Here is a 21,458-nt window from a genome sequence, read left to right as displayed (position 1 = left end):
AGTCGTGGATATCGCACCCTCTGCGTTATGCGTATACGTGCGCGCATCAACAATCATTATGATCATGACTGCATCATGAATCGAATGATTGCAGCTGTTTTCGGAACAATTTTGCGAATGGGACGATTTTTTTAATCAAACAAAAAATCATTCAAAAGTTTTATAAAATCAATTTTCATTCTAATTCCAAATTTAATTCATACATTTGGGCTTTATGTCTTAATAATGAATAATATTTTTATTTATTTTTTAAATGCTTTTACGAGCTTTATAATATTGATTGTATGCATATATGATTACACCATTATCAAAATTGAGGAATGGAGTGTATGAGTGTGCGTGAGGTTTTATGTTCGAAAGTTCTTGAAACGAAGGAACGGGAAAACGGGGAAACTGCAGTTTGGTATAGTCACGGTAGTCAAGTCGGGCGTCGAGTAGGTAGGTAAACATGGAAAACACATTTTTTTTTCTTTTCAATTTTCAGCCCACAATGAAAACAATAGCTTGCTTTTTTGTTATTGTTTATTGTGCGCAGTTTTTTTTGCAGCCTTTTGCTTTCGTTTGTAAACTTTATGGGTGAAGAAAAAACATCAGCATCAGAGTAGAATCTGTACAACTAACGAAGCAGGCTTCGATTTCAATTCAACAATTTCGTCAAAACTAGCAGAATTATGTCGCACAAGGACAGCGATGGGCCCAAGGCATTTCTAATTTGGAACCGTCATCATAAGGCCCCGACAACAGTTGGCAAGGAATCACCGTTAATTGAAGGCCTTGCGCGGCTGAATTTTGTGTACGGATCTGAAGTGGCGGATTATTCCCCTCTGATGGCAGGCGACTTCATTCCGAGCAGTCAGGCATCGGCAGAACTCGATGAGTTGGGCGAAAAGGATTGTGCCATTTCAATGCCGAATGTTCCGATCTACGTAAGTGAAAGCAACGCAAAACAGAACAATCTTTCAATGAATTTCTTCTGCAATTCTAGAACATCGTACAGAACAAAATGAATCTTTGCGAGAAACGTGGTCCGAAATTCGCTTGCCTGGAATGTCGCTATCTGTTGCACACTCGTCTCAGTATGGTCACACACATGAAGACTCATCGCAGACCATTTTGTGAAGTTTGCTTCAATATGTTTGATTCTAAGGAAGCCGTGGTGAGTACAATAATTTGTTTTACCGTGATGTGCCCTAATTTCGCGCGCGCCCTAACTTCGCGCATTACTTACTTGATACTTGATGGGCTACAGCCATTCGATGAACCTACGCCGAATGGAGTATCCTTCTCCACTGGACTCGATCCTGGGCCAATCGCATCCAGTCGCCCTGAACATTGAGCGCCCTCAGGTCCTCTTCAACTGCAAAAATCCATCGTGTACGCGGCCTTCCATGAAGCCTGCGGCCTCTTCCGGGTTCTCTACTAAATATTATCTTCGCTTCGCGCATTATAAAATCATTTATTTTTTTCAATTTTTAGGTACCAGTCACAATTGAAAAATCTGGAGGATTACAAAATATCATTGTTGTTGAATGTTTTTCACGAAAAAATTTGAAAAACAAACTTGGTTTAGTACACCAAATAAAATTATTTCAATTTGATCCTCCCATCGACCGCCATATTTGCTTGTGCTTAGCACAGCGACGAAGAACATGACCCAAGTAAACAAATTATTTTACTGTACAAAACTGGCTACTTTTTGGAAATATTTGTATCCATTATGCTCTATTGGATATGTTTATTCGTCATTACTATTGAAAAGTGTAAAATTTTATGTATTTTGTGTTGATTTAGACTTTCGCTTTGTGAGCGAAATTAGGTATATGAGAGTAATTATGGTGCCCAATTTCGTTCATTGTTGTGCGTAGTTTCATTTGCAACATTCTAATGAAACAAAGGCAATATAATACACAGGACAGTTTTACACTGAATAGAACCCGAAAAGTTCATTCCCATACGCTTTTTATCTAATTTTCAGGCGGATAACCACCGACATCGACTAATGTTGACTTGAAAAATCTTATAGATCAGTGCCTGCAATAGCTACCAAATCCGATGTGTAAAATGATGCTAAAATGTGCGATGTGTAAAATGATGCTAAACTAAACTTAAGATAAAACTACAGCAGCTTTTTCGATAATGTATATAATATTGAAGATGTCTTGAATAAAACACATATTTGAAGATGTCCTATGTAAGAGATAGCGGAATTTAAGACTTTCTTTCATGACGTCTCGAAAATTTAAACTTTTTTTATACACCAGCTAAACATTGCTCATACAATGCCTTTTTTCTTAAAATATGGTTTATATTTCAGAAGCAAACGATATTTTAGGAATTATGACTTGTATCAACTAAAATGCATAAACTAAAATCTAAGCAAAGCTCCAGGGTCGAAATATAGGCACATACCATTTCGACTAAAGAATGGATCACTGACGGCTGTCTGATACCGTTATCTGCATATTTTGAACAATGGATGCATGCTTCTATTGGTTAATTGGATTGTATGTCATACCCCAGAAACCCATTGCCCAGAAAGTGATTCCCCAGAAATTAATTCCCCTGAATGCACTACTCCCCAGAAAACCATTCCCCAGAATACCACAATCCCCAGAAAGACATTCCCCAGAATGCCCCTATCCCCCGAAAGACATTTCCCAGAATGCCTCCATCCCCCGAAAGACATTCTCCAGAATGTCCTAATCCCCAGAATACCATACCCCAGAATGCACCATTTCCTAGCTTAGACTAAATACTTCGTAATTGCTTCATCCCGGGAAAATGCGTACTTTTAAAGAAGGAGTCATCTACTCTTTTGCCTTATTCCGGGCAAATGCATACTTTCAAAGAAGGAGTCATCTACTCTTTTGCTTCGTCTCGGGCAAATGCGTACTTTTAAAGAAGGAGTCATTTACTCTTCTGCCTTTTTTCCTGGCAAATGCATACTTTTGAAGAAGTAGTTATCTACTCGTTTGCCTTTTTCCGGGCGAACGCATACTTTTAAAGAAGGAGTCATCTACTCTTTTGTCTTATTCCAGGTAAATACATACTTCTAAAAATGGAAATCATATATTCTTTGCATTTCTTACTCTTTTCAACGATTATGCCAAATGGTCATTATGCCAAACGGCATTATGCCAAATGGTATTATGCCATATGGGCTTCCCCCAATATGAACAACGAGTATAATGGATTATATGCTCATTCGTATTATATGTGAGCCCTAACAAAAATATCAAAAGGGCTCCATTCCGGGCAAATGCGTACTTCAATATAAGTATTTTTGCATAGAAATATAGTATCTAGATTTTTTGTTTTTTTAGTATCTAGTAACAGTTTCTAAGACTGATACCTTTTTCTGGGGAACGGTTCCTTCCGGGTTTTTGGTTTCTGGGGAATTGGTCATTCGGTTTTTTTTTCTGGGGAATGAGTCATTCTGGGGATTTTTTTTCGGGGAAATGGTGCATTCTGGGGAATATCATTCTGGAGAATTGGTCGTTCTGGGAAATGGAATTCTGGGAAATACCATTCTGGGGAACTGATTCTGGGGATTGGTATTCTGGGCATTGACATACAACCGTTAATTGATTATATTTCATCAAACCAATAACGATATTCAATTCCAAACATGAGCGAAGTTAGGAACACTTTTGCGCAAAATTAGGAACTATCCTATTTTCTTGCGCGAAATAAGGAGCATACAACGGTCTCGGATTCAAACTCCATTTTTTTTAAATAGCAGCAAAATTTGCAAGTAACATTTTTTTGAGAACCTAGAATCCTTCTACTACGTGATGCAGTAGCAAATGTTTCCAAATGGCCACTACATGTTTTTTAATGAACGTTTTAACTTTATCAGATCTTAAGTGCCCGAAATTAGGGTACTTAACGGTACAACCTAATATTTCGTAAATTAAGAACAGTGACTTACGTAGTACAGGAAAAATATCTATCATTAAATTTTTTTTTTTCATTTATCATTTCAATTCATTTCCCTTCTTTTGCGACAGACATAAAAGGGAATAATTCGCAAGAAATTAAAAATACAATCCCTTTTTAGGTAGATATACATTTTGCCGATAACATTAATTCGTTCATATGTTGATAGAAGCCGTCCACTTCTACGAACAACTGCCTTACGACAGTTGTCACAAATTAGAATCGTATCCGCTTTAATATCAAATACCGTTTCCGACCGTTTCTTTGAATACTAATGTATCTTCCTTGACCTAAAATATGGGGTAACCTGTAGGCTTCCGTTATGACAATAAATAAATTAAATTAAAATACATTTAGCAATTTTTATTTACATATAATAATAGGTACGTGTATTTTTTAATGAAACCAACAATAAAGATGAAGTGATCTTGTGACTAAATATATATTTTTTTGAACATCCAGCATTGCCACATCGAATCTCTTCACCCGGAAGTAGTCATACGTGAAAGTTCTCCATCGGCTTCTCAAAATTACTATTGTTTGCAAACGGTTGCTCCACCAAATACCCCAAATCCGATGTCTGATGATGAAATGGCCACGATTGAAGAGCTACTTAACCCTATCGTTAAGGTACCAGTCAATGTCGCTGCAGTACAAAAGTTGTTGTGCGCCGACGATACGGATGGTGGCGCTAGCACCGAAGACGAGCATAGGCTGGTAATCGATAATCATTTGGTAGCTGGTTCAAGCCGTGGACGTCCCAAGGCAAGAACCATCATTAAGCGTCCCAAAAAGAAGAAGATCAACAAAATTAATGCTAAGGATGTTAAGGCAGCTGAGGATACTGTGATGAAGAAAATCACATCGCGCTTTGGTCGCTCAATAAGTTTGAAAATACCACAGTACTAGAAGAGAAGATAATGTTATTTAGTATAATTTGCTTATCTGAATTATGTTAATTGACATCTTTATGTTATGTTTTACATCTTTGTTACGTAATGAATTAAACAACCTGAATTTGAAGAAGGTTCGACATATATTTATTTGTTGTGATTACATGTAAAATAATTATTAAAAATCTGCAAATTCCTTAATAAACATACACTTCGATGCAACCTTCAAATCTTGTTCATCGTAGATATCAAACTGCGAAGAGTCTCCAGGACCGCTTACTTTGGGTATGAAAGGGGCCGTTACTTCCACATTCAATAGTCCAATCCAGTTGATACCACGAAACCAGGCATGTTGTTTAATGTCGTTTGCACCATTCTTCAAGTTGCCGAATCTTCGCGTCAAGTCGATATGAAGAATGTTTTGGATCAGGTGTTTTAATTCACTACTGAAACTTGCCGGATAACGACACTTGCCCTTGCAAATTTTCTCAAACAATACCATATGATCGCTGGAGTTGGTATAGAATGGAGTGTAGCCTGCCGCCATCTCATACAGAAGTATACCGAAGGACCACCAATCAATGCTTTTTCCGTAGCCTTTAGATTGTATTACCTCTGGTGCCAGATATTCGGGCGTACCACACAGGGTCCATGTTCGATCACGGATCACCTGAAAATAATGTATGACTTTAATTATTTGCTGTTCTATATTTCATTGTCTCAAATTTTAATCAACCTTTTTCTGAATTCTGTTAATTTATTTTATGTTTTTAGTAATATATGGTAGGGGTTCTGCGAAACCGCACCAAGCGCCTTTTTGACTGACGATATTTTGTTCGTAATAAACATCAAAACGGAAATCAATCCATAGTGATTCAGTTAATGGAAATAAAAGTACTGAAGACAGCAAAAAAAAAATTACGGAGGTATTTTCGAAAAGTCTATCCAGAATCTAAGTCTACATACATTCTGAAAGCAAAACTCGGTCAACCAGTCCCGGTCTCACAATTTGTGATCAATTGCATCTGCTAGACGAAAACTTGTGCAAGAAAATGGGTATTTTTTCATTGGCGCTTGGTGCGATTTGGCAGAACCCCGACCATATGATAATCACATTGACCATACCTTACAGAAACCGAAGTCGGTGATCTTCACATAACCCTTGGTATCTATGAGTATGTTTTCTGGCTTGAGGTCTCTATAGATTAGATTCATGTGATGGAGATATTCAATTGCCATTGCCACTTGGGCTCCGTAGAATTTCGCTTGATCCTCGCCGAAACGTTTAGATTTTCTCAGCAAACCAAACAGCTCACCGCCACAAATAAATGGCATTACTAGATAGATGTAGGAATTATCCTTATAGCAGCATTCCAGGTGTACCATAAAAGGAAACTCCACGCTTTGTAATATTCGTTTTTCGTTCACAGTATGCTGGAGTTGCTTGTGGCGGACTATTTTCTCTTTGGATAAAATCTTCAAGGCAAAGTATTCTTCAGTATTTTTTCTTCGTATTAGTTTCTAGAGATATTAAAGAGTGAAATAAGTATCATTATATTCGCATTCTTTCAAAAAAAATTATCATGATTAATTAACAATTACGCGGTAAACAGTTAGCTACCTAGTGGAGGAAGACATACAAAACAGTTTTTTGTTTTAGTAATTGGAGTACGCTTAACAACTGCTCACTAAGACGAGAATAATAAAGTTAAGTATAAAAGTTCATATTATTTTATAACGAATTTCATTAATACAGCAACAAATAAAGAAGTACTACTACTTCGTATACTCACAACAACGCCAAACGCACCAGTCCCGAGCGTCTTCAGTACATCAAATTCCTGCAGGCCGCTATCGGGCGAGGGTTTTACACTGTTGTACTTCTTCTCAAAGTCCACTTTCAACCTATTCAGTATCTGCTTGTAATCACTGCTGGAGGAAAACTTCTTGGGAGGAGTTCGACCACCGCCAGTAACTGCCGATGATGGGGCTGATTTGACCGTGGTCGTGCTAAAGTTTTTAACTGAAAACTGCGACTTGACCAATGCTTCGGACATTTTGGACTTTGCGTGAGGACGACAGGCGAATATCTGACGTTTGATCTGCTCCCACCGTTTCCAACGCGGCATCATGGCTTGCTAGATGATTTCGGATGAGATGCTGGACTGCGTCACGATCTGGAATTACCATAGGTAGAAATATTGATAAACAGCTCCTATTAGGTACCAAAAAATGGAAATACACTACCTGTGTTAATAAATTACTGAAGCATGACTTTTAAATTAAAATAATAAAACAAACTTTTTTGCTACATCAGAACAAGACAAACTCAGGATAGACCCTGATAGACCACCTCATGTGTGAATTTTGTTTTTGCAGGGCCTTTGGGACAATCAATCTACTTTATCGGTTCTTATTACTCTTTAGCTCCTTTAGCTATATACATCAATGATGATGCGAATGATCATCATTATCATCATTGATACTGCATGTTTACAAACAAAACAGTAATCTTTCGATTGAAACGCTTGGATTGGCTAGAAAATGACAGTCGATACGGTACTTACCGTTACTTTTGCTTCAGCATTCAGGCCGGTTGTTTTTTTTTTGTCTCTCTTATGGTGCTGCATTTGCTCTCACGCAATGGGAAATATTGATTTGTTTTAAATAAATTCGTATATAATAAATTTTAATTAATCCATCTACCTGAGTTTACAGGGTTCTCGCTGTTCTAAAAGTTACCTTCTATAATGAATAGTTTAATTGGTACGTTGGCTGCTATTGTGATCAAGTTGTCCTTTCTTCTGGGAGAAAACTCATCCCTATTGGATCATACTAGAACTCGAGTTTGGGGTCCTGGCATAGAACTAGCCGATAAGCTCCCGTTGAACGCAAGGTACTTTTACATCGAACCAAGAGATGAACAAAACAATATGTAAGTTATTTTGGTATATGGTGGACATAAAATCCTATCTTTAATCAGTGCTTATGAAAACTTTGAAATATATGTTGACTGCATAAATTTGATGAGATTGATAATTCGCAGTATATAAAAGTATTAACAGAATAAAAAATACTATAACTATAACACAACACTATCTATAAATATCTGCTATGACTTTTTATTAAATCTCTAAATGTAAATTTCCGTACAGTGTCCTTAACCCGATAAAATGTTAACTGGTTCTCGTGAGAATAATAAATACAATTACAAAAGGTTTCTTAAGAAATGTTTCAATGTTTTTCCATAAGCAATGGTAGGATCCCGAGAGAATGATAATTTTTATTTGAAAAATAATTCTAATTATTGAAAATTTAGTATTACAGATCCATTGAAATATCGTGTCTTGTTTAAAGGCAGATCCGTGTTAGGTGAGTGCCGGGTGAAAATCGAGCAAATAGACCGCTTCGACGGGTCTTCTCTTATTCGATATAAACTAACGGAGACATGCTGGGATACGGATATACACGTACTATATGGAGAACGACATTTGGGGGAATCTCCATACAGGTTTAATAACAAGCTCTATACAGAAAACTGCAACTGTCCTCAAACAAACCTAGGCGAATGGATTCAACAGATCGATTGTCCGGTATCAGATTCACAAATCGAAAGCGATCTTATACCATTTCGAGCAGTGAATTTCTCCAGCCTCAGGCCCAGAATCATCCAGCAATACGACAAGCCAGGAAGCGTTTCGTTGTGTAATTATGTGATAAAAAACAATCAAGTTTATCGTACCTGCTACGGTCGTTATACAGGGTTTAAGATGTACATGGATGCGCTTTTGCAATCAATGGCTCGTAAAACTATTCTGCCTGATATGGAACTGTTCGTCAATCTAGGTGATTGGCCGTTAGTCACGAAAGGAGGTCACCGACGTACGACGGGACCGTATCCGATTTTCTCATGGTGTGGTAGCGACGATACATTCGATATTGTAATGCCTACCTACGACATTGTTGAAGCAACGCTGGAAGCCATGAATCGAGTCACCCTTGATATGCTCTCCGTTCAGCGGAAAGGGATTCCATGGGAAGACAAGGACGCTAAAGCATTCTGGCGCGGACGGGATGCTTGTCGAGAAAGGCTAGACTTGGTTGGGTTGTCTCAGATGCATCCGGATATCGTGAACGCTTCTTTAACTAATTTCTTCTTCTTCCGAGACGAGGAGAAGAAGTATGGCCCAAAAGTTGCGTATATATCATTTTTTGATTTCTTCAACTACAAATACCAGATCAATGTAGACGGAACGGTAGCTGCGTATCGACTTCCTTATTTGCTAGGTGGATCTTCGGTTGTATTTAAGCAGGACTCCAAGTACTACGAACATTTTTATAACAAACTTCAGAAATGGAAGGAATTCGTTCCAATTAAGAAAGATTTATCCGATTTAGTCGAAAGTATAGAAAAAGCGAGAACAATTGATGATACCATGGTGCAAGTACGCAACAACGCAAAATACTTTGTCGAGAAGCATTTGCTGCCTAAATCTATTTTATGTTATTATGGATTACTGTTCAAACAATACGCTAAAAATATTGTCAGTTCTATTCAAGTACTTCCGGAAATGGAAAGAGTTGAACAACCAACGTCTAGTTCCGGTTGTGAATGTGATTCGATGCTGGTAAACAAACACGATGAACTTTAAAAGTTACATTCCATCATAAAGATCTGAAATATGAATTGCAGAAACCTCGCAATGCAGTATGTTTTATTTTAAAAGTATGTATATATTATGCGCATTGAATCTCGGTGATAAATTTATTGGCAGTAAAAACTCTTCTTAAGAGAGAAATAAATATTTAATAACTTGAAAGAATTTGAATATAAATGAGTTTATTTATAAAATCACAAACACATAATTTCAGTATTTCTTCTATAAATCTATAGGCAAACTTGGATACATCAACAGGTAATGACGCCCTTTTAAATTAGGGGCTCGAATTTTATACAAATTAGTCATGTTGGAAGAATGAAACCTATATTCTTGGCGATTTGATTGGGTTTGCCTAATTAGAATGTATAATCGAAAACATTATTTTTGTTTTAGTGTTTTATGCTTTATTTTTACGAATCTTAAAGCCATTCTCAAGGGCGTCTCTTACCAACCAGTTTGTTCATCAAGTCACCTACTTCTCTTTAACCTTTGCTTCAGCACCAACATATTTGATTTCATCGAAGGCCTTTCTCGCCCGTTTCAATTCTTCATTCATCGTGAGCAGGTCTTTGACTCTGGAATATTTCCTTGCGTCCTTCCGCACGAGAAAGATAATGTCTTCCACCTGAACTCGACCGGTCCGTCCGATTTCCATTGCACGATGCGTCATTTCGGTTATGAATTCAATCACCAGATCCTCCAGCAGGTCCACACTCTCCGTGTAGGGGTTCTGATCATCCCCGAATCCGTACATCATGCAGCGTAACTCTTTGCTGAACAAACGTTTTCGCCCGGCTGTTGCTTCGATTTGCACTTCCCCCAGGTCGTCCTCATCAAACTGAATGAATTGAAATAGGGTCAGGTCATCCGATGCCGAATTACACAGATTGCAATGGAAATAAGAAATGTTACCTCTCCCTGATCAAAATTTTCCTCGGGAGGATTCGCAGCCATCGTTCTCTCAAAAATCAACACCAAATTAAAGATTAATATCAACCAATATATGTATTTTACGTCAATTTATACTTGAATAAGATATTAGACATTTATTGTACATTAAAAATCCATTAAATCTATCGCAGTTTACTAGCGTTTGTTTTGTATGTCTTTCAGCGCTTCACAGAGTAAACAAACCGTAAAATCGATAAAGAAGTTGGCGATAATGTCAAACGCGGAGACCGTTTTAAATGCATAACATCCGTAACACTCAATACATGTTAGAACCGTTATATGTTACGCAGAATGTTGACTGAAATAGAGATGTTCACTATGTTGATGACGATATCTGAATACTGTTCAATCTTCCATATTTTTCCGTTTCTGAAATTGTAAAATAACTTAATTATACTCACAGATCACAGATTTGGTTACCATATGCCGTAAATTGCGTTCATTTGTCATTTTTATTCATAGAGTAGCATTTCTCATTAGAAAAAACCTGTACTTGGTCTTAACTGTCGGAAGCTCAGTGATGAACTCTACATGTCATTTTTGAAAAGTCACAAAAAATCCCGGAAACTCGCTTCATCGTGGGGTAAAGTGCCCAATAGTGGACCCTTCAGCTATTATTGCATTATTACAGCACAATCTAAACATTTTGCTATGAAATTCCATCGGGAGAACCTACCTTACAGTCCTATGATTTGATTACATGCATTGGAAATGCTATGGAAAGTAAATTTAGATGATTTTTTACAATTTTATAAAAATAAACACGAGAGTGTCTATTATAGGAATGTTTTGGGGGGTCCATAATAGGGAAGAAGAACGTCCCGAAACGGAACATACAAATCAAATGAAGTGTCGACTATAGGGAAGCATTTTCAGCACTCGATACGGAGGCGGCGGACAAACTGTCATTTTTGTTGATTCAGCTTTGCTGCGTATCGAGTGGTGTGCCCCCGAAAACGCGAGCACTTTGAAACTTGGATTCTGTCAGGAGTGACCTTAATTCCACCACGTTGTTATCTTTACAGATACAAATTTCAATCTCCGCTGTAAGGCCGTCCTCAGTGTGTCGTACAAAATACGTATCAGTAAAGATTATTAAAACTCGTCTAATGACAAGTACGTATTTCGACGTTAACTGTAATGTCACTTTTAGTGTCTCGTATTTTAGTACTCGACTTGGTAGGTCGTAATACGTATCTGTAAAGATTACAGAACGTGGTGGAATTAAATGGACTAGTACTAAACTCGTCTTATGACAGCTGATATTTAAACAAAAGTTAACGATTGTGAGCGTATTTTTTTCACAATTGATCATTCTGCAAAAAAATCTAATCGGTGCGATAATAGTGATCAAATTAAACAGGAAAATATATTACAAGATCAATATTATAATTTATTGCAAAACAAAAGACTAGGCCCAACCGTGCATTCCACTTAATCTATTTCAATGACCGATTCATCAATTCTTATAACGCTGGAACTACTTGATGCACCACTTGACGAAAACTCGGATTTATCGTTTACAGTCGAATAAAGGTCCGTTCCATCATTGTCAGTACTAGTGTCATAGGCACTGCATTCGGCCGAGTCAAGTTTTACCTCATTTACCTTAGTCTGACTCAGCCCCCAGAGAAGTTTTCCTACGTCATATAGTTGTCCTTTGTAGTCATCGTCTTTGTGTCCGTTCGGCATGTTTTTATATGTCTTATCGGATTCAACGCTACTACTTACGTTTGGTTGCGCGGGTTGCTCCGTAAAGCACGAGTTGTTAAATTTACTGCTTCCGGACTTACAAATTATGAAGTTTGCCTTGCCATTATCCCGGAAATTGCAAATGCCCTTGAAGATCAGCTCACTTCGACCAATTTCATTATAATCGTTGTAGAGAATTCGATTCTCATCACTTTCCTGTGACACATTGAGCTCATCTACTTCCAACAGCATACCGTACGATTTACAATCACGTATCTCGGATGTTTGAAAAGTGGCATTTCCTCCGCACGAAACTTCGATTCCTCGAATACACTCCAGAACGATACTATCGCTCAGGTGGATTTGGCAGTTTTCGTTCGCATAGATACCGGTGGAGAAACCTTTCAAAACACAGCCCTGCAACGTGATTTTCGAGTTGCCTAAAAAAGTATTATAAATGAACATTTTTGAATAATGTGGGTAGGACAAGTGTACCGGTTTTGACCACTTTTTAGACCCTCATTGGATTTGAAAATAATCGCTCAGTTTCTAAGATGTCGATATTTACTACAGAGTATGAGTTTCATTATAAATCTTTAAAAACTTTAAAAACTCATCCAAAAATAAATCGTATTTACATATACGCTCGATAAAAACGATAAACTTACCAAATACGACCAGGCCTTGTTTGGTGCTGGATTTGGCATCACCAATCAAATAGCAATTCTTGAACGTGACATTTCCCTGCTTGATAAGAACTCCGGTCCGAACATTGACACAATCCAACATCACATTTTCGAAGCAGTAGTCCCCATCAACCGTCAGCAGAACGCTGTCGTCGTCCTTTGAACTGATCACCGCTGTTCCCTTTATGGAATGTAGTTGTCCCTCTCTGCAAACATCTACAAATCGGATTGCGCTTACCGCCTTCAACAGTCCACCCCCATTCAGATATTCCAAGAACTTGATTGCATGTGTGCCACGTGGTAGATATACCTCATTTGTAGAGGGGACTTTTTCAAGAGCGCCTTGTAAAGAATCACATATACGAACAGTTTTACTGTTTCCAACGATTGATTTAGCTTCCTTCAAATATTCGATATGCTGGTCAAGGGTTCCAGTGTGAACCACAATTGAGGCTTCCTCGTTTGTTTGGTTCTCTGTTCCTGATCCAAAGCGAACCTTTTCGAACGCCTCTCTCAATGTCGGATCCTCGAGAATTTTCATTTCGTTTTTGATTACGTTTAGGCGCAGATGAAGTTCAACCAATTTGTTTGTTCTTTTATTCTCCTGCTCATTCTCGCCATCGGAAGTGTTTTCATCCGCTTCATCTACTTCCATTTCTAACAGCTCCCGTTTCTTTTGCACATAGTTCGCTTCGGCCAGCAAAGCCAACACATGCGAAACAAGGCGCTTAGACATCACTCTCTTTTTTACATCGTAATAAAACTTTACTCTGTCATATAAATTCTTTTCGGCCCAGTCGCTACCGTCGTCGTCCTCGTCGTTGTCCCAAGGCATCCAAACGTGCTGATAGAAGAACCGAAGGCGGTCCAAACAATCCGCCGTCCGATCCACGTTCAATGCATCGTTCTCCTGTTCCTTCAGGGGCGTAAGCTCTTCAAGTGCCACCACTTGTCTTTCGGGCATATGTACGTCATCATCTTGCACCGCTTCCACGACGAAGATCGCTTTCAGTTCATCGAACAGCACCTGTTCGACGGTACCGACCACAAGGGTGGGATATTTGAGCGACAATTCTTCGCACATTACACGTGGAATGCGCCACTGCGCTTGCCATCCGGTGGGTTCGATGGCCATTTCCACATAGTTGGCCCACTCAGTCCGAACTTCGGATGCCGGCAAAGCAATCCCACGGGCACAAAGCACATCCGATGTTTCTTGCAGCCGGGTGAGTAGGGACTTCTCAAACTCATACACCTCCATGTTTATGCTGGAAAATTTGATAGATTGCATGAAGTAAATATGATTTCTAATAAAATAAGAAATTGAAAAAAATGTTGATCTCACAAAAACAATGATTGTAACAGGTTGTAAAAAAAAGCTTAGCATGATTTAGAAAAGCTTGGTTCGGAATAAATTATTCAATCCACAGAAATCCTGTTATCCTTTACCTACTAGAAAACAACTTATGGAACTGACGCTGAATGGTGGTTTTATTCGATTTATTGCGAGACACATCACGATCATTTTCAATAATGAAAATAAATATTCCAAGAGATCTGTTACAAAATACTTACCTAAATAATTCAAAATGTGGATCGTTTACACCGGTAATATGTAATGTTTATTAAATTCAATAGCTGTTGCCTTTGCACAAACCGACGTTGTTTTGTGATAGATTAGAGTTCAACGAATGATAATAATGATGATTTAAATGATGATTAAAGCGAAGCTTTTTTCATTTAAAAAATAATGACTTCCCTTCAGAAAGTTATCATTATTAGCGGCTTGATGGGCTATTTTGTTATAGGGTTTTCAACCGTGTGTAGTCATGAACGGACCCCAAAAACGACTTCCAAGATTTTTGTTTCAGTGCAGCTTTTAAAACTTGTTTACACTTTACGTAAAAAAAGAAAAGAGAACACGCGTTGCACCCTGGATTTCGGGCGGATTTGTACCGGATTGCATTTAAATATTTGGTTTCCGTAATTTGAATTAGTTACAAGCACTGATTACTGTTTCGTAGACCATTTGGCTGAAGTATGTGAAATAAAAATGTGCGTGAACTATTTATTAAAATTGACATTATCTCGTTTTTATTCTTACGTCATCGTTTGCAGCACAACCGCGGAGATGTCATTATTGCGAGTATTGGGTTGCGAAATATTGTCAATTTATCGCCAGGGAATCATTGTGACGAATCATCGGTCGTTTCTAACATCTGCCCATCGATTTGCTGACCAGACCGCATCATCCGAAGTAGCTGAAGGCGATCAAGCAGAAGGTGAAGAAGAACAATCTAAAGGACAAACTCGGGAGGACCCAAAGGATCGTACTCGTATAATTCCGGTTGAGACTAGCATCCGATACCTGGCCAGTGAAGCGTACCAACAAACCTACCAGGGGGATCTAGTCTGGAAGCAGTACCGCAGAAATCATAAGGGTTTGTACCCACCGAACAGAACCCGCAAAACGTGCATCCGGAAGGGTAAACTTTCGACAGGAAATCCTTGCCCGATCTGTCGTGACGAATATCTGGTGCTGGACCACAGGAATGTCGATCTGATCAAGCAGTTTATCTCGTCGCAAAACGGAAAAGTGCTCAGTTATCAAATAACTGGCCTGTGTCAGAAGCGTCATCAGGAACTTTTAGTGGTCGTTCAGCGTGCTATGGACTACGGTTTGATCACTTTCGACGTGCCTTTCCGAAACTACGATTACTCCGAATATTACCAGGCACAGAAGCAATAATAATAAATATTTTTTAGTTTGTCCCTAGTGAACGGTAATAAAATAGTTCAACGAGTATGGCGGAAGTTAAATGTACCTATTTAGTTGTGGGTGGAGGAATTGCGGGAGTATCGTGCGCAGAAACTTTAGTCATTCTAGCTGATCCAAGTGATAGCATAATTCTAGTAACAGAGTCTTCGTTAGTCAAGGCTGCTACCAACCTAGTTCCACTGGGGAAGGTCTTGACCCGTTTCGACGTGCAGGAGAAGCAGGCGAGTACATTAAATGGAAATATTCAAGTGCTGGAAGATCAGTTGAATAGTATAGAAAGTGACAGCCATTCGGTTACTACGGTCAAAGGCAACAAAATCGCCTATCGTTATTTGTGCCTTTGTACCGGAGCACGCCCCAAGTTAATTGACCAAGCCAAGGGTAATCCACACGTGATCGGAATTCGGGATACGGAATCAGTCCAACAGTTCCAAAAGCGTGTTAAGAACGCCACCCGTTTGGCAGTGGTAGGTAACGGAGGTATAGCATCGGAGCTCGTTTACGAAATCAGTGGTATCGAGGTACACTGGATCATCAAAGACGAATACATTACCTCAACCTTTGTCGATTCTGCAGCTGCTGGGTTCTTTCAAAGTCGCTTAACTGCGAAGAGCGAGCAAAAATCAATCATCAAAAGGATGAGGTATATGGAAGAAACGGCGGTCTCCGGTAGTGCGAAACAGGGAGCAGCCTTAGGTCCCGATTGGCACCGAACAGTTGACATTACCGGAAAATTAGAAAACGTTCCAGATGCAGTAAAGATACATTATAAAGTTGAGATTGATGAGATAGTTGAACAAAATGACGGATTCCCTTTGAAGCTGCAACTTTCTAACGGTGAGTGCATTGAGTGCGACTTTGTTGTATCAGCTACGGGTGTGGTTCCGACGAGAAACTTTGCCTGTGATCGTGATTTCCAGTTGGGCCCTGATGGGGGACTTTTCGTCGACTGGGAAATGGCCACCTCCGTAAATGACATTTATGCAGCAGGGGACGTTTGCTATGCTGGCTGGGAACGTGCTCAACACTGGTTCCAGATGCGTTTGTGGACTCAAGCCCGTCAGATGGGGGCCATGGCTGCTCGGTCTATGGCTGCGAAACGAGCTGGCGATACGATCTATCAGGATTTCTGTTTCGAAATGTTCAACCATGTTACCCAGCTTTTTGGATACCAGGTGGTTTTGTTAGGACGATACAACGGTCAAGGTCTGAACGATAAGTATGAAGTGCTTCTGAGGATGACACCGGGATTGGAATACATCAAGTTTGTCCTGGTGGATGGGCGACTGCAGGGAGCGATGTTGATTGGAGAGACGGGACTAGAAGAGACAAGCGAAAACCTTATTTTGAACCAGCTAGATTTGACACCCTACGGGGACGACTTGCTAGATCCGAATATCGATATTGAGGATTATTTTGATTAACATCGATAATAGGTGCATTATGTGACGACTATTTCCTTGAGCAAATAAATTACTGTTTACTATCATATTCACAAAAAAATTGTTCAGTTATTAAGAAATATCCAGCCATAATTGATGAGATCAGTTGAAGCCTTTCGTAGAATTCTTAAATGCATTTTGGAATTCAAGATCCAACTAATTTTTGTGTACTGAATCCGCACTCTTCAATTTTATTTTGGACATTAAGTTTATAATATCCAGTACATGAAGGGCCTTATTACGGATCCCATGGTTTTTACTGTGAAGTGCACAAACTTCACAGTAAAAACAAATTGAAGGGAGCGTGAAGCGTCAGTGAAATCTTTTTACATGTGAATTTGCATAATTGCCTACATTATGGATAATAATAATCTTATAGTATATTGTTATAGTATAAGCTATTTTCACCGCTTTTTATGTAACACAACGAGTTATAATTTTGTTCAATTAATAACATATTCAGTAATATTTTTGTTAAAACTAGAAGAGATTTTGTTACAATTTTTGTTATTTTAACTACTAATGGTACATGTTTTATAACAACCGCTGTTATAAAAAACTGCTGTAACAGAATAACAAGGTCTGATATAAATCTGTTACTATCTACTGGTCGGGTACGCCCAGAGGACTCGAGAATGTTTCCCACCCGAAAAACTCCTAGACCGGACTGAGAGTCGAACTCGTCATCTCTGGATTGGCAATCCTACGCCTTTGGCGCAAGGCTAATTGGAGAATCTCAAAAGACACTATCCTCAAAAACGTCCGAAATAATGGAAAAATAAACAGAATCGAAAGCGGCGCGAAACCAAACGTAAACATAAATATTTATTTGCAACGTTCGGCTTCCGCCCGCTATGGAAGCATACGTGTATTGTTCTCTATCGCGTCGGTGGAAAAGTGAAAGGAAGTTCAAGACGAAAGTGGAAAAGTGAGAGGAAGTTCAAGAAGGAAGAAAATTACACACAGTCCTTTTCAGAACTTAAACTATTTATTCAAGAATATATATTGGGAAAACTCTTCACCCAGATAAACAGACTATTCGGCTTATTTTTTCACTTCTGTTTAAACGACCATGACGATCCTAAAAAGATCCTTTTCAAACACTAAAGTAGCAGAACGAAATTTCCACTAAGGTGGCGTCTTCATCGGTTTGTCTGTCGTCGGAGGAAAGTGAAATTTTTTGGCAAGGTTCTGTTTCTGTTAGTCATTGTAAATGAAATCGAATTTTTCCGGGTCACCATTTTATACAGAAAAAGGATTGCTCCAAGATGAATTTTCTTCAAATTGCAAAACTTAAGCGTTTGGCATGGCCTTCGGTAGTATACAACCACAAGCGCGCGTCGGAAAAAGATGATGCAATAAATGTATTTGAATGGATGTAATTCGTAACAAAAATTAAGTTACCACGTCAAACGCCAAAACAGTCCATTTCTGCAATAAATCATTTCTGTTCAGGAAATGCTGTTCCTGAGAAGAATCTTTTTTTACTCAATGCGCCTTTTTAGTAACTAACTGATCACGGGTAACACCCTCGCGTTTTGCAAAAACTTCTTGGTGAATCAAAGCTTCAAAGTTTTAATAGGCGACACCGCATCGCGATCCTTCCGGGAAGAAACTGGAGCTCCCCAAGGATCCATCCTAGCGGTTACCCTATTTCTGGTAGCCATATGAATGGGCTTTTCGCTTCTCCAAGCAATGTGTCATACCCGGAAACATCGAAGCGGATCTACTCGCTTCAATAGGACACCAGGACGAGCGCCTCATTTGCACCGTTCTTTTAATGGATGCCAAAAAAAAAGGATTCACAAAGCATTCAACGAAAAATGGGAATTATAGTGGCAGCAAACTGTCCTTCTACCGCTCAGAAAGATTAAAGGAACAACCAAGGTCTGTACTAACTTAGATCGAATGAAGAATCAAAAAAATCCTCTCCCGCCTAAGAACCGGACGCACTCGATTCTCCTACAATTACGGGCAAGGTCCATTCCGGCAAAAATGCGAGCTTTGCAAAGTAGCCAACTCCGTCGAACACGTCTTGTGCAAATGTCCTTTGTATGAAGTCCCGAGAAACGAATACGGTTTATCCGGTAGCACCAGGAATGTTCTCGGTGTCGACCCGGCCGCCATAACTGTCCTCTTCTGTTTCCTGAAAGATGCCAAATTACTATACGAAATTTAGCCCAAACCTTAAGCCTGTGTCGGTGCCTGCTTCGGAACAGCCGGTGCGCCCTCTACCGGAAGCCTAGTAAACCGGAATAAGGACCCCTCCTGTCTCCTCTGGAGCGATACGCCCTCCCTCGTTTCGATAAGAATTGGATCCAACTGCTGAAAATGGAATTATCCAAGGAAAACTTTCCATCAGTCTCCTCTAAACGAGAATTGAAATGCCTAGTTAACTATCGAGAAGAGCGAGACTTCGAACGATTTTGTTGGTTGGCTTACCGCCAACCTCGGGGAGTACACAATCCGGTGCGATATGTAAGCTTACCCGATCAGGAATGCATAACAAAATTATAACTCAATTCTATCAATTGTTGTTATTTAAAACAACGTGTGTTATAATTAGATTATTCGATAAAAATGTGTCTTCGGCCAGTTTTATTTCATATCAAAATTATAACAACATTAGTTATGAATATTTTCACAAAATAATTGCCTATATTTTTTGTAGACGCCGTCCTATACTACTGGAAACAAAAATCAGAGGTAATCACCTTCAGTATAACTTGAACCCGCTTGATATTATTACATAGCTGGAACAAAGTTAATTGCCTACATTATGGATGGAAATCCGGCGTGGTAGCGTACCAGATTTCTATCCGTGATGTAGGCAATTACCTTGAAAGTAAATTTTTGTACAGAAAAATAATATCAACGTTTGTTATAATGTTGATATGAAGGTGTCAACCTCTGTTTTAATTATGTTACGGCTAGAGGTATTTTTGATATATTTTTTGTTATTTTAACAACTAACCAGCCAAATTTATAACACATTTCGTTACAATATTTATAATCCCCTCCAGCAACACCGATGCAAGTACCGATCGGTTGGACAACCTGGAACTAAACTAGTATCGTTTTCATCCTCAACACTTGGGCACCTCTGTTGCTCCAGGGGGTAAGCCCCACACCCGGCAACAAACGAGCATCCCAAGGTTTTACCCTGGGGTACAAGACCCACCAGTTGGCCATGGGAACAGACCTGTTCGGCAAGCGGTAACAGACCCAGCAACCAGCACAAACAATCATCGATGAAGTCCATTCCTCGGGACGACGACGGCCCCGGGGCTGCCGGGTTGCCCCAACCGGAAGCTGTTTTTGGGCCGGAATGGGGATCTCTCTCGGCCTTCTCGGGTGCGATACGTCCTCCCTTGCGCTCCAAGGAACAACTCCAATCCAGCGATATAACACCGCAAATCAGTTCGGTGGGCTCACTGCCGACAATTCAGCAGTTGGTTTGCTTACTGCCTTACTGCCTTACTCCGAGAGTGTAAAAACGATAGAATAAATACTCGAATAAGGAAGATTTGATTCTAAGTTTTCTAAATAATTTCTTACTTATGATGGAATGCTTCCAATACAACTTTGGGCTTTATTACGGATTCCACATTCACTCAACGATCAATTCACATTTGTTGACCTATTACCGTTTTCACATACAGTGAAGTGGATTAAATAAACTGTGTGAAGCGAAACATTCAACGTGAAACGACGCTCATATCAAGAAGTGTAGAATCGGTGATAACTGCGTTCCACCTGAAATGAAACTTCTCACTTTTTATCAACTGTGTGAAATCCGTATAAGGTTTTTTGTCATCTCACTTTGTTTGCACTGTGAAGTGAATGGTAAGTCGAGAACACCCTCTCGCTCCCACCTTAATTTGTAGTTGAAAAGTTTAACATGTCTAATTAACGCTTAAAACGATCTATGGGGTCACTTTTAGCAAGCATGGCTCTATATTCCAAATACTTGGCCGGCTTTTCAACTTAGTATTCTATTAGCATTTCCTCAGTTATTAATTGAAAGCTTTTCTATGCCCGCCATTGCATGAGTATGTATCGTGTGTGTGTGTGTTTTTTTTTCTTCCTAAACAATGGAGGGGGAACCTGCTCAACAGACATCCTGGGTTGACCAGGAAGCGCGGGGTTAGGGATCACCGAGGGAGGCAGGACTACATCCCCGACCCGCTAAACCGTTTCCATTGCCGCCAAGCCCATAGTCCCTTCGGTACAACCAGAAAGTAATGCTTCAAAGGGGGGCCAGTGCACAACGCACCCTCGAGGTTAGCTGCGTGCCCTTGCAGCACCGAACATCGTAACTCGCTTTTTTAGAAGAACACCATGGTATCGTGCCAGCGCGTTGCCGGCTTTCCATCAGGTGGCCTTACCACGCCCTATGTCCTCGGAAGGTGGGA

At 39.5% G+C, this 21,458-nt stretch overlaps 7 protein-coding genes across 9 annotated transcripts; 4 read left to right on the top strand and 3 right to left on the bottom strand.

The window, feature by feature from the left end:
* Nucleotides 1-520: 520 nt before the first annotated feature.
* LOC134213459 (uncharacterized) lies at nucleotides 521-4,978 on the top strand. Its single transcript, XM_062692524.1, has 3 exons — nucleotides 521-926; nucleotides 986-1,156; nucleotides 4,402-4,978. The coding sequence occupies exons 1-3, from the start codon at nucleotides 672-674 to the stop codon at nucleotides 4,846-4,848; spliced, it is 873 nt and encodes a 290-aa protein (XP_062548508.1). The 5' UTR covers nucleotides 521-671; the 3' UTR covers nucleotides 4,849-4,978.
* LOC134213458 (cAMP-dependent protein kinase catalytic subunit beta-like) lies at nucleotides 4,957-7,221 on the bottom strand. The gene is made up of 4 exons (XM_062692523.1): nucleotides 7,080-7,221; nucleotides 6,626-7,009; nucleotides 5,958-6,353; nucleotides 4,957-5,502 (listed from the first exon to the last, which is right to left on the bottom strand). Exons 2-4 carry the CDS (start codon nucleotides 6,962-6,964, stop codon nucleotides 5,011-5,013), a joined length of 1,227 nt encoding a protein of 408 aa, XP_062548507.1. The 5' UTR covers nucleotides 6,965-7,009; nucleotides 7,080-7,221; the 3' UTR covers nucleotides 4,957-5,010.
* Nucleotides 7,222-7,412: 191 nt separating this feature from the next.
* Nucleotides 7,413-9,655, top strand: LOC134213454 (protein O-glucosyltransferase 2-like). The gene is made up of 2 exons (XM_062692518.1): nucleotides 7,413-7,767; nucleotides 8,152-9,655. Exons 1-2 carry the CDS (start codon nucleotides 7,583-7,585, stop codon nucleotides 9,482-9,484), a joined length of 1,518 nt encoding a protein of 505 aa, XP_062548502.1. The 5' UTR covers nucleotides 7,413-7,582; the 3' UTR covers nucleotides 9,485-9,655.
* Nucleotides 9,656-10,617, bottom strand: LOC134213457 (transcription initiation factor TFIID subunit 13). The gene is made up of 2 exons (XM_062692522.1): nucleotides 10,406-10,617; nucleotides 9,656-10,331 (listed from the first exon to the last, which is right to left on the bottom strand). Exons 1-2 carry the CDS (start codon nucleotides 10,445-10,447, stop codon nucleotides 9,966-9,968), a joined length of 408 nt encoding a protein of 135 aa, XP_062548506.1. The 5' UTR covers nucleotides 10,448-10,617; the 3' UTR covers nucleotides 9,656-9,965.
* LOC134213452 (protein nessun dorma) lies at nucleotides 10,473-14,535 on the bottom strand. 2 transcript variants are annotated; one of them, XM_062692517.1, is made up of 4 exons: nucleotides 14,398-14,534; nucleotides 12,805-14,090; nucleotides 12,176-12,576; nucleotides 10,473-10,813 (listed from the first exon to the last, which is right to left on the bottom strand). In XM_062692517.1, the coding sequence occupies exons 2-4, from the start codon at nucleotides 14,081-14,083 to the stop codon at nucleotides 10,790-10,792; spliced, it is 1,704 nt and encodes a 567-aa protein (XP_062548501.1). In that variant the 5' UTR covers nucleotides 14,084-14,090; nucleotides 14,398-14,534; the 3' UTR covers nucleotides 10,473-10,789. The 2 variants fall into 2 exon arrangements, with proteins under 2 accessions (XP_062548501.1, XP_062548500.1); XM_062692516.1 differs by lacking the exon at nucleotides 10,473-10,813 and having other exon boundaries at nucleotides 11,815-12,576; nucleotides 14,398-14,535.
* Nucleotides 14,536-14,695: 160 nt separating this feature from the next.
* Nucleotides 14,696-15,626, top strand: LOC134213456 (small ribosomal subunit protein mS40). 2 transcript variants are annotated; one of them, XM_062692521.1, is made up of 2 exons: nucleotides 14,696-14,877; nucleotides 14,941-15,626. In XM_062692521.1, exon 2 carries the CDS (start codon nucleotides 14,954-14,956, stop codon nucleotides 15,569-15,571), a length of 618 nt encoding a protein of 205 aa, XP_062548505.1. In that variant the 5' UTR covers nucleotides 14,696-14,877; nucleotides 14,941-14,953; the 3' UTR covers nucleotides 15,572-15,626. The 2 variants fall into 2 exon arrangements, with proteins under 2 accessions (XP_062548505.1, XP_062548504.1); XM_062692520.1 differs by having other exon boundaries at nucleotides 14,697-14,860.
* Nucleotide 15,627: 1 nt separating this feature from the next.
* LOC134213455 (pyridine nucleotide-disulfide oxidoreductase domain-containing protein 1) lies at nucleotides 15,628-17,104 on the top strand. Its single transcript, XM_062692519.1, has one exon. The coding sequence runs from the start codon at nucleotides 15,628-15,630 to the stop codon at nucleotides 17,023-17,025; it is 1,398 nt and encodes a 465-aa protein (XP_062548503.1). The 3' UTR covers nucleotides 17,026-17,104.
* The last annotated feature ends 4,354 nt before the right edge of the window (nucleotides 17,105-21,458 follow it).

Source organism: Armigeres subalbatus, chromosome 2 (assembly GCF_024139115.2).
Source record: "Armigeres subalbatus isolate Guangzhou_Male chromosome 2, GZ_Asu_2, whole genome shotgun sequence".
NCBI lineage: Eukaryota > Metazoa > Arthropoda > Insecta > Diptera > Culicidae > Armigeres > Armigeres subalbatus.
The sequence above is the reverse complement of the archived record's forward strand: the minus strand, read 5'-3'. Positions and strand labels throughout refer to the sequence as shown.

What these genes read in the sequence shown, in the direction of transcription:
- LOC134213456 (XM_062692521.1), top strand. Translation starts at nt 14,954, where the DNA reads ATGTCATTATTGCGAGTATTGGGTTGCGAAATATTGTCAATTTATCGC.
- LOC134213452 (XM_062692516.1), bottom strand. Translation starts at nt 14,083, where the DNA reads ATGGAGGTGTATGAGTTTGAGAAGTCCCTACTCACCCGGCTGCAAGAA. An exon ending in ACAAGGCCTGGTCGTATTTG is followed by an intron (nt 12,577 to 12,804) that starts GTAAGTTTATCG and finishes ATACTTTTTTAG; the next exon opens with GCAACTCGAAAATCACGTTG.
- LOC134213459 (XM_062692524.1), top strand. Translation starts at nt 672, where the DNA reads ATGTCGCACAAGGACAGCGATGGGCCCAAGGCATTTCTAATTTGGAAC. An exon ending in TGCCGAATGTTCCGATCTAC is followed by an intron (nt 927 to 985) that starts GTAAGTGAAAGC and finishes CTGCAATTCTAG; the next exon opens with AACATCGTACAGAACAAAAT. An exon ending in TTGATTCTAAGGAAGCCGTG is followed by an intron (nt 1,157 to 4,401) that starts GTGAGTACAATA and finishes TTGAACATCCAG; the next exon opens with CATTGCCACATCGAATCTCT.
- LOC134213457 (XM_062692522.1), bottom strand. Translation starts at nt 10,447, where the DNA reads ATGGCTGCGAATCCTCCCGAGGAAAATTTTGATCAGGGAGAG. An exon ending in AAAATTTTGATCAGGGAGAG is followed by an intron (nt 10,332 to 10,405) that starts GTAACATTTCTT and finishes CAATTCATTCAG; the next exon opens with TTTGATGAGGACGACCTGGG.
- LOC134213458 (XM_062692523.1), bottom strand. Translation starts at nt 6,964, where the DNA reads ATGATGCCGCGTTGGAAACGGTGGGAGCAGATCAAACGTCAGATATTC. An exon ending in CTGGTGCGTTTGGCGTTGTT is followed by an intron (nt 6,354 to 6,625) that starts GTGAGTATACGA and finishes TAATATCTCTAG; the next exon opens with AAACTAATACGAAGAAAAAA. An exon ending in CCGACTTCGGTTTCTGTAAG is followed by an intron (nt 5,503 to 5,957) that starts GTATGGTCAATG and finishes CATTATTTTCAG; the next exon opens with GTGATCCGTGATCGAACATG.
- LOC134213454 (XM_062692518.1), top strand. Translation starts at nt 7,583, where the DNA reads ATGAATAGTTTAATTGGTACGTTGGCTGCTATTGTGATCAAGTTGTCC. An exon ending in AGAGATGAACAAAACAATAT is followed by an intron (nt 7,768 to 8,151) that starts GTAAGTTATTTT and finishes TTGAAAATTTAG; the next exon opens with TATTACAGATCCATTGAAAT.
- LOC134213455 (XM_062692519.1), top strand. Translation starts at nt 15,628, where the DNA reads ATGGCGGAAGTTAAATGTACCTATTTAGTTGTGGGTGGAGGAATTGCG.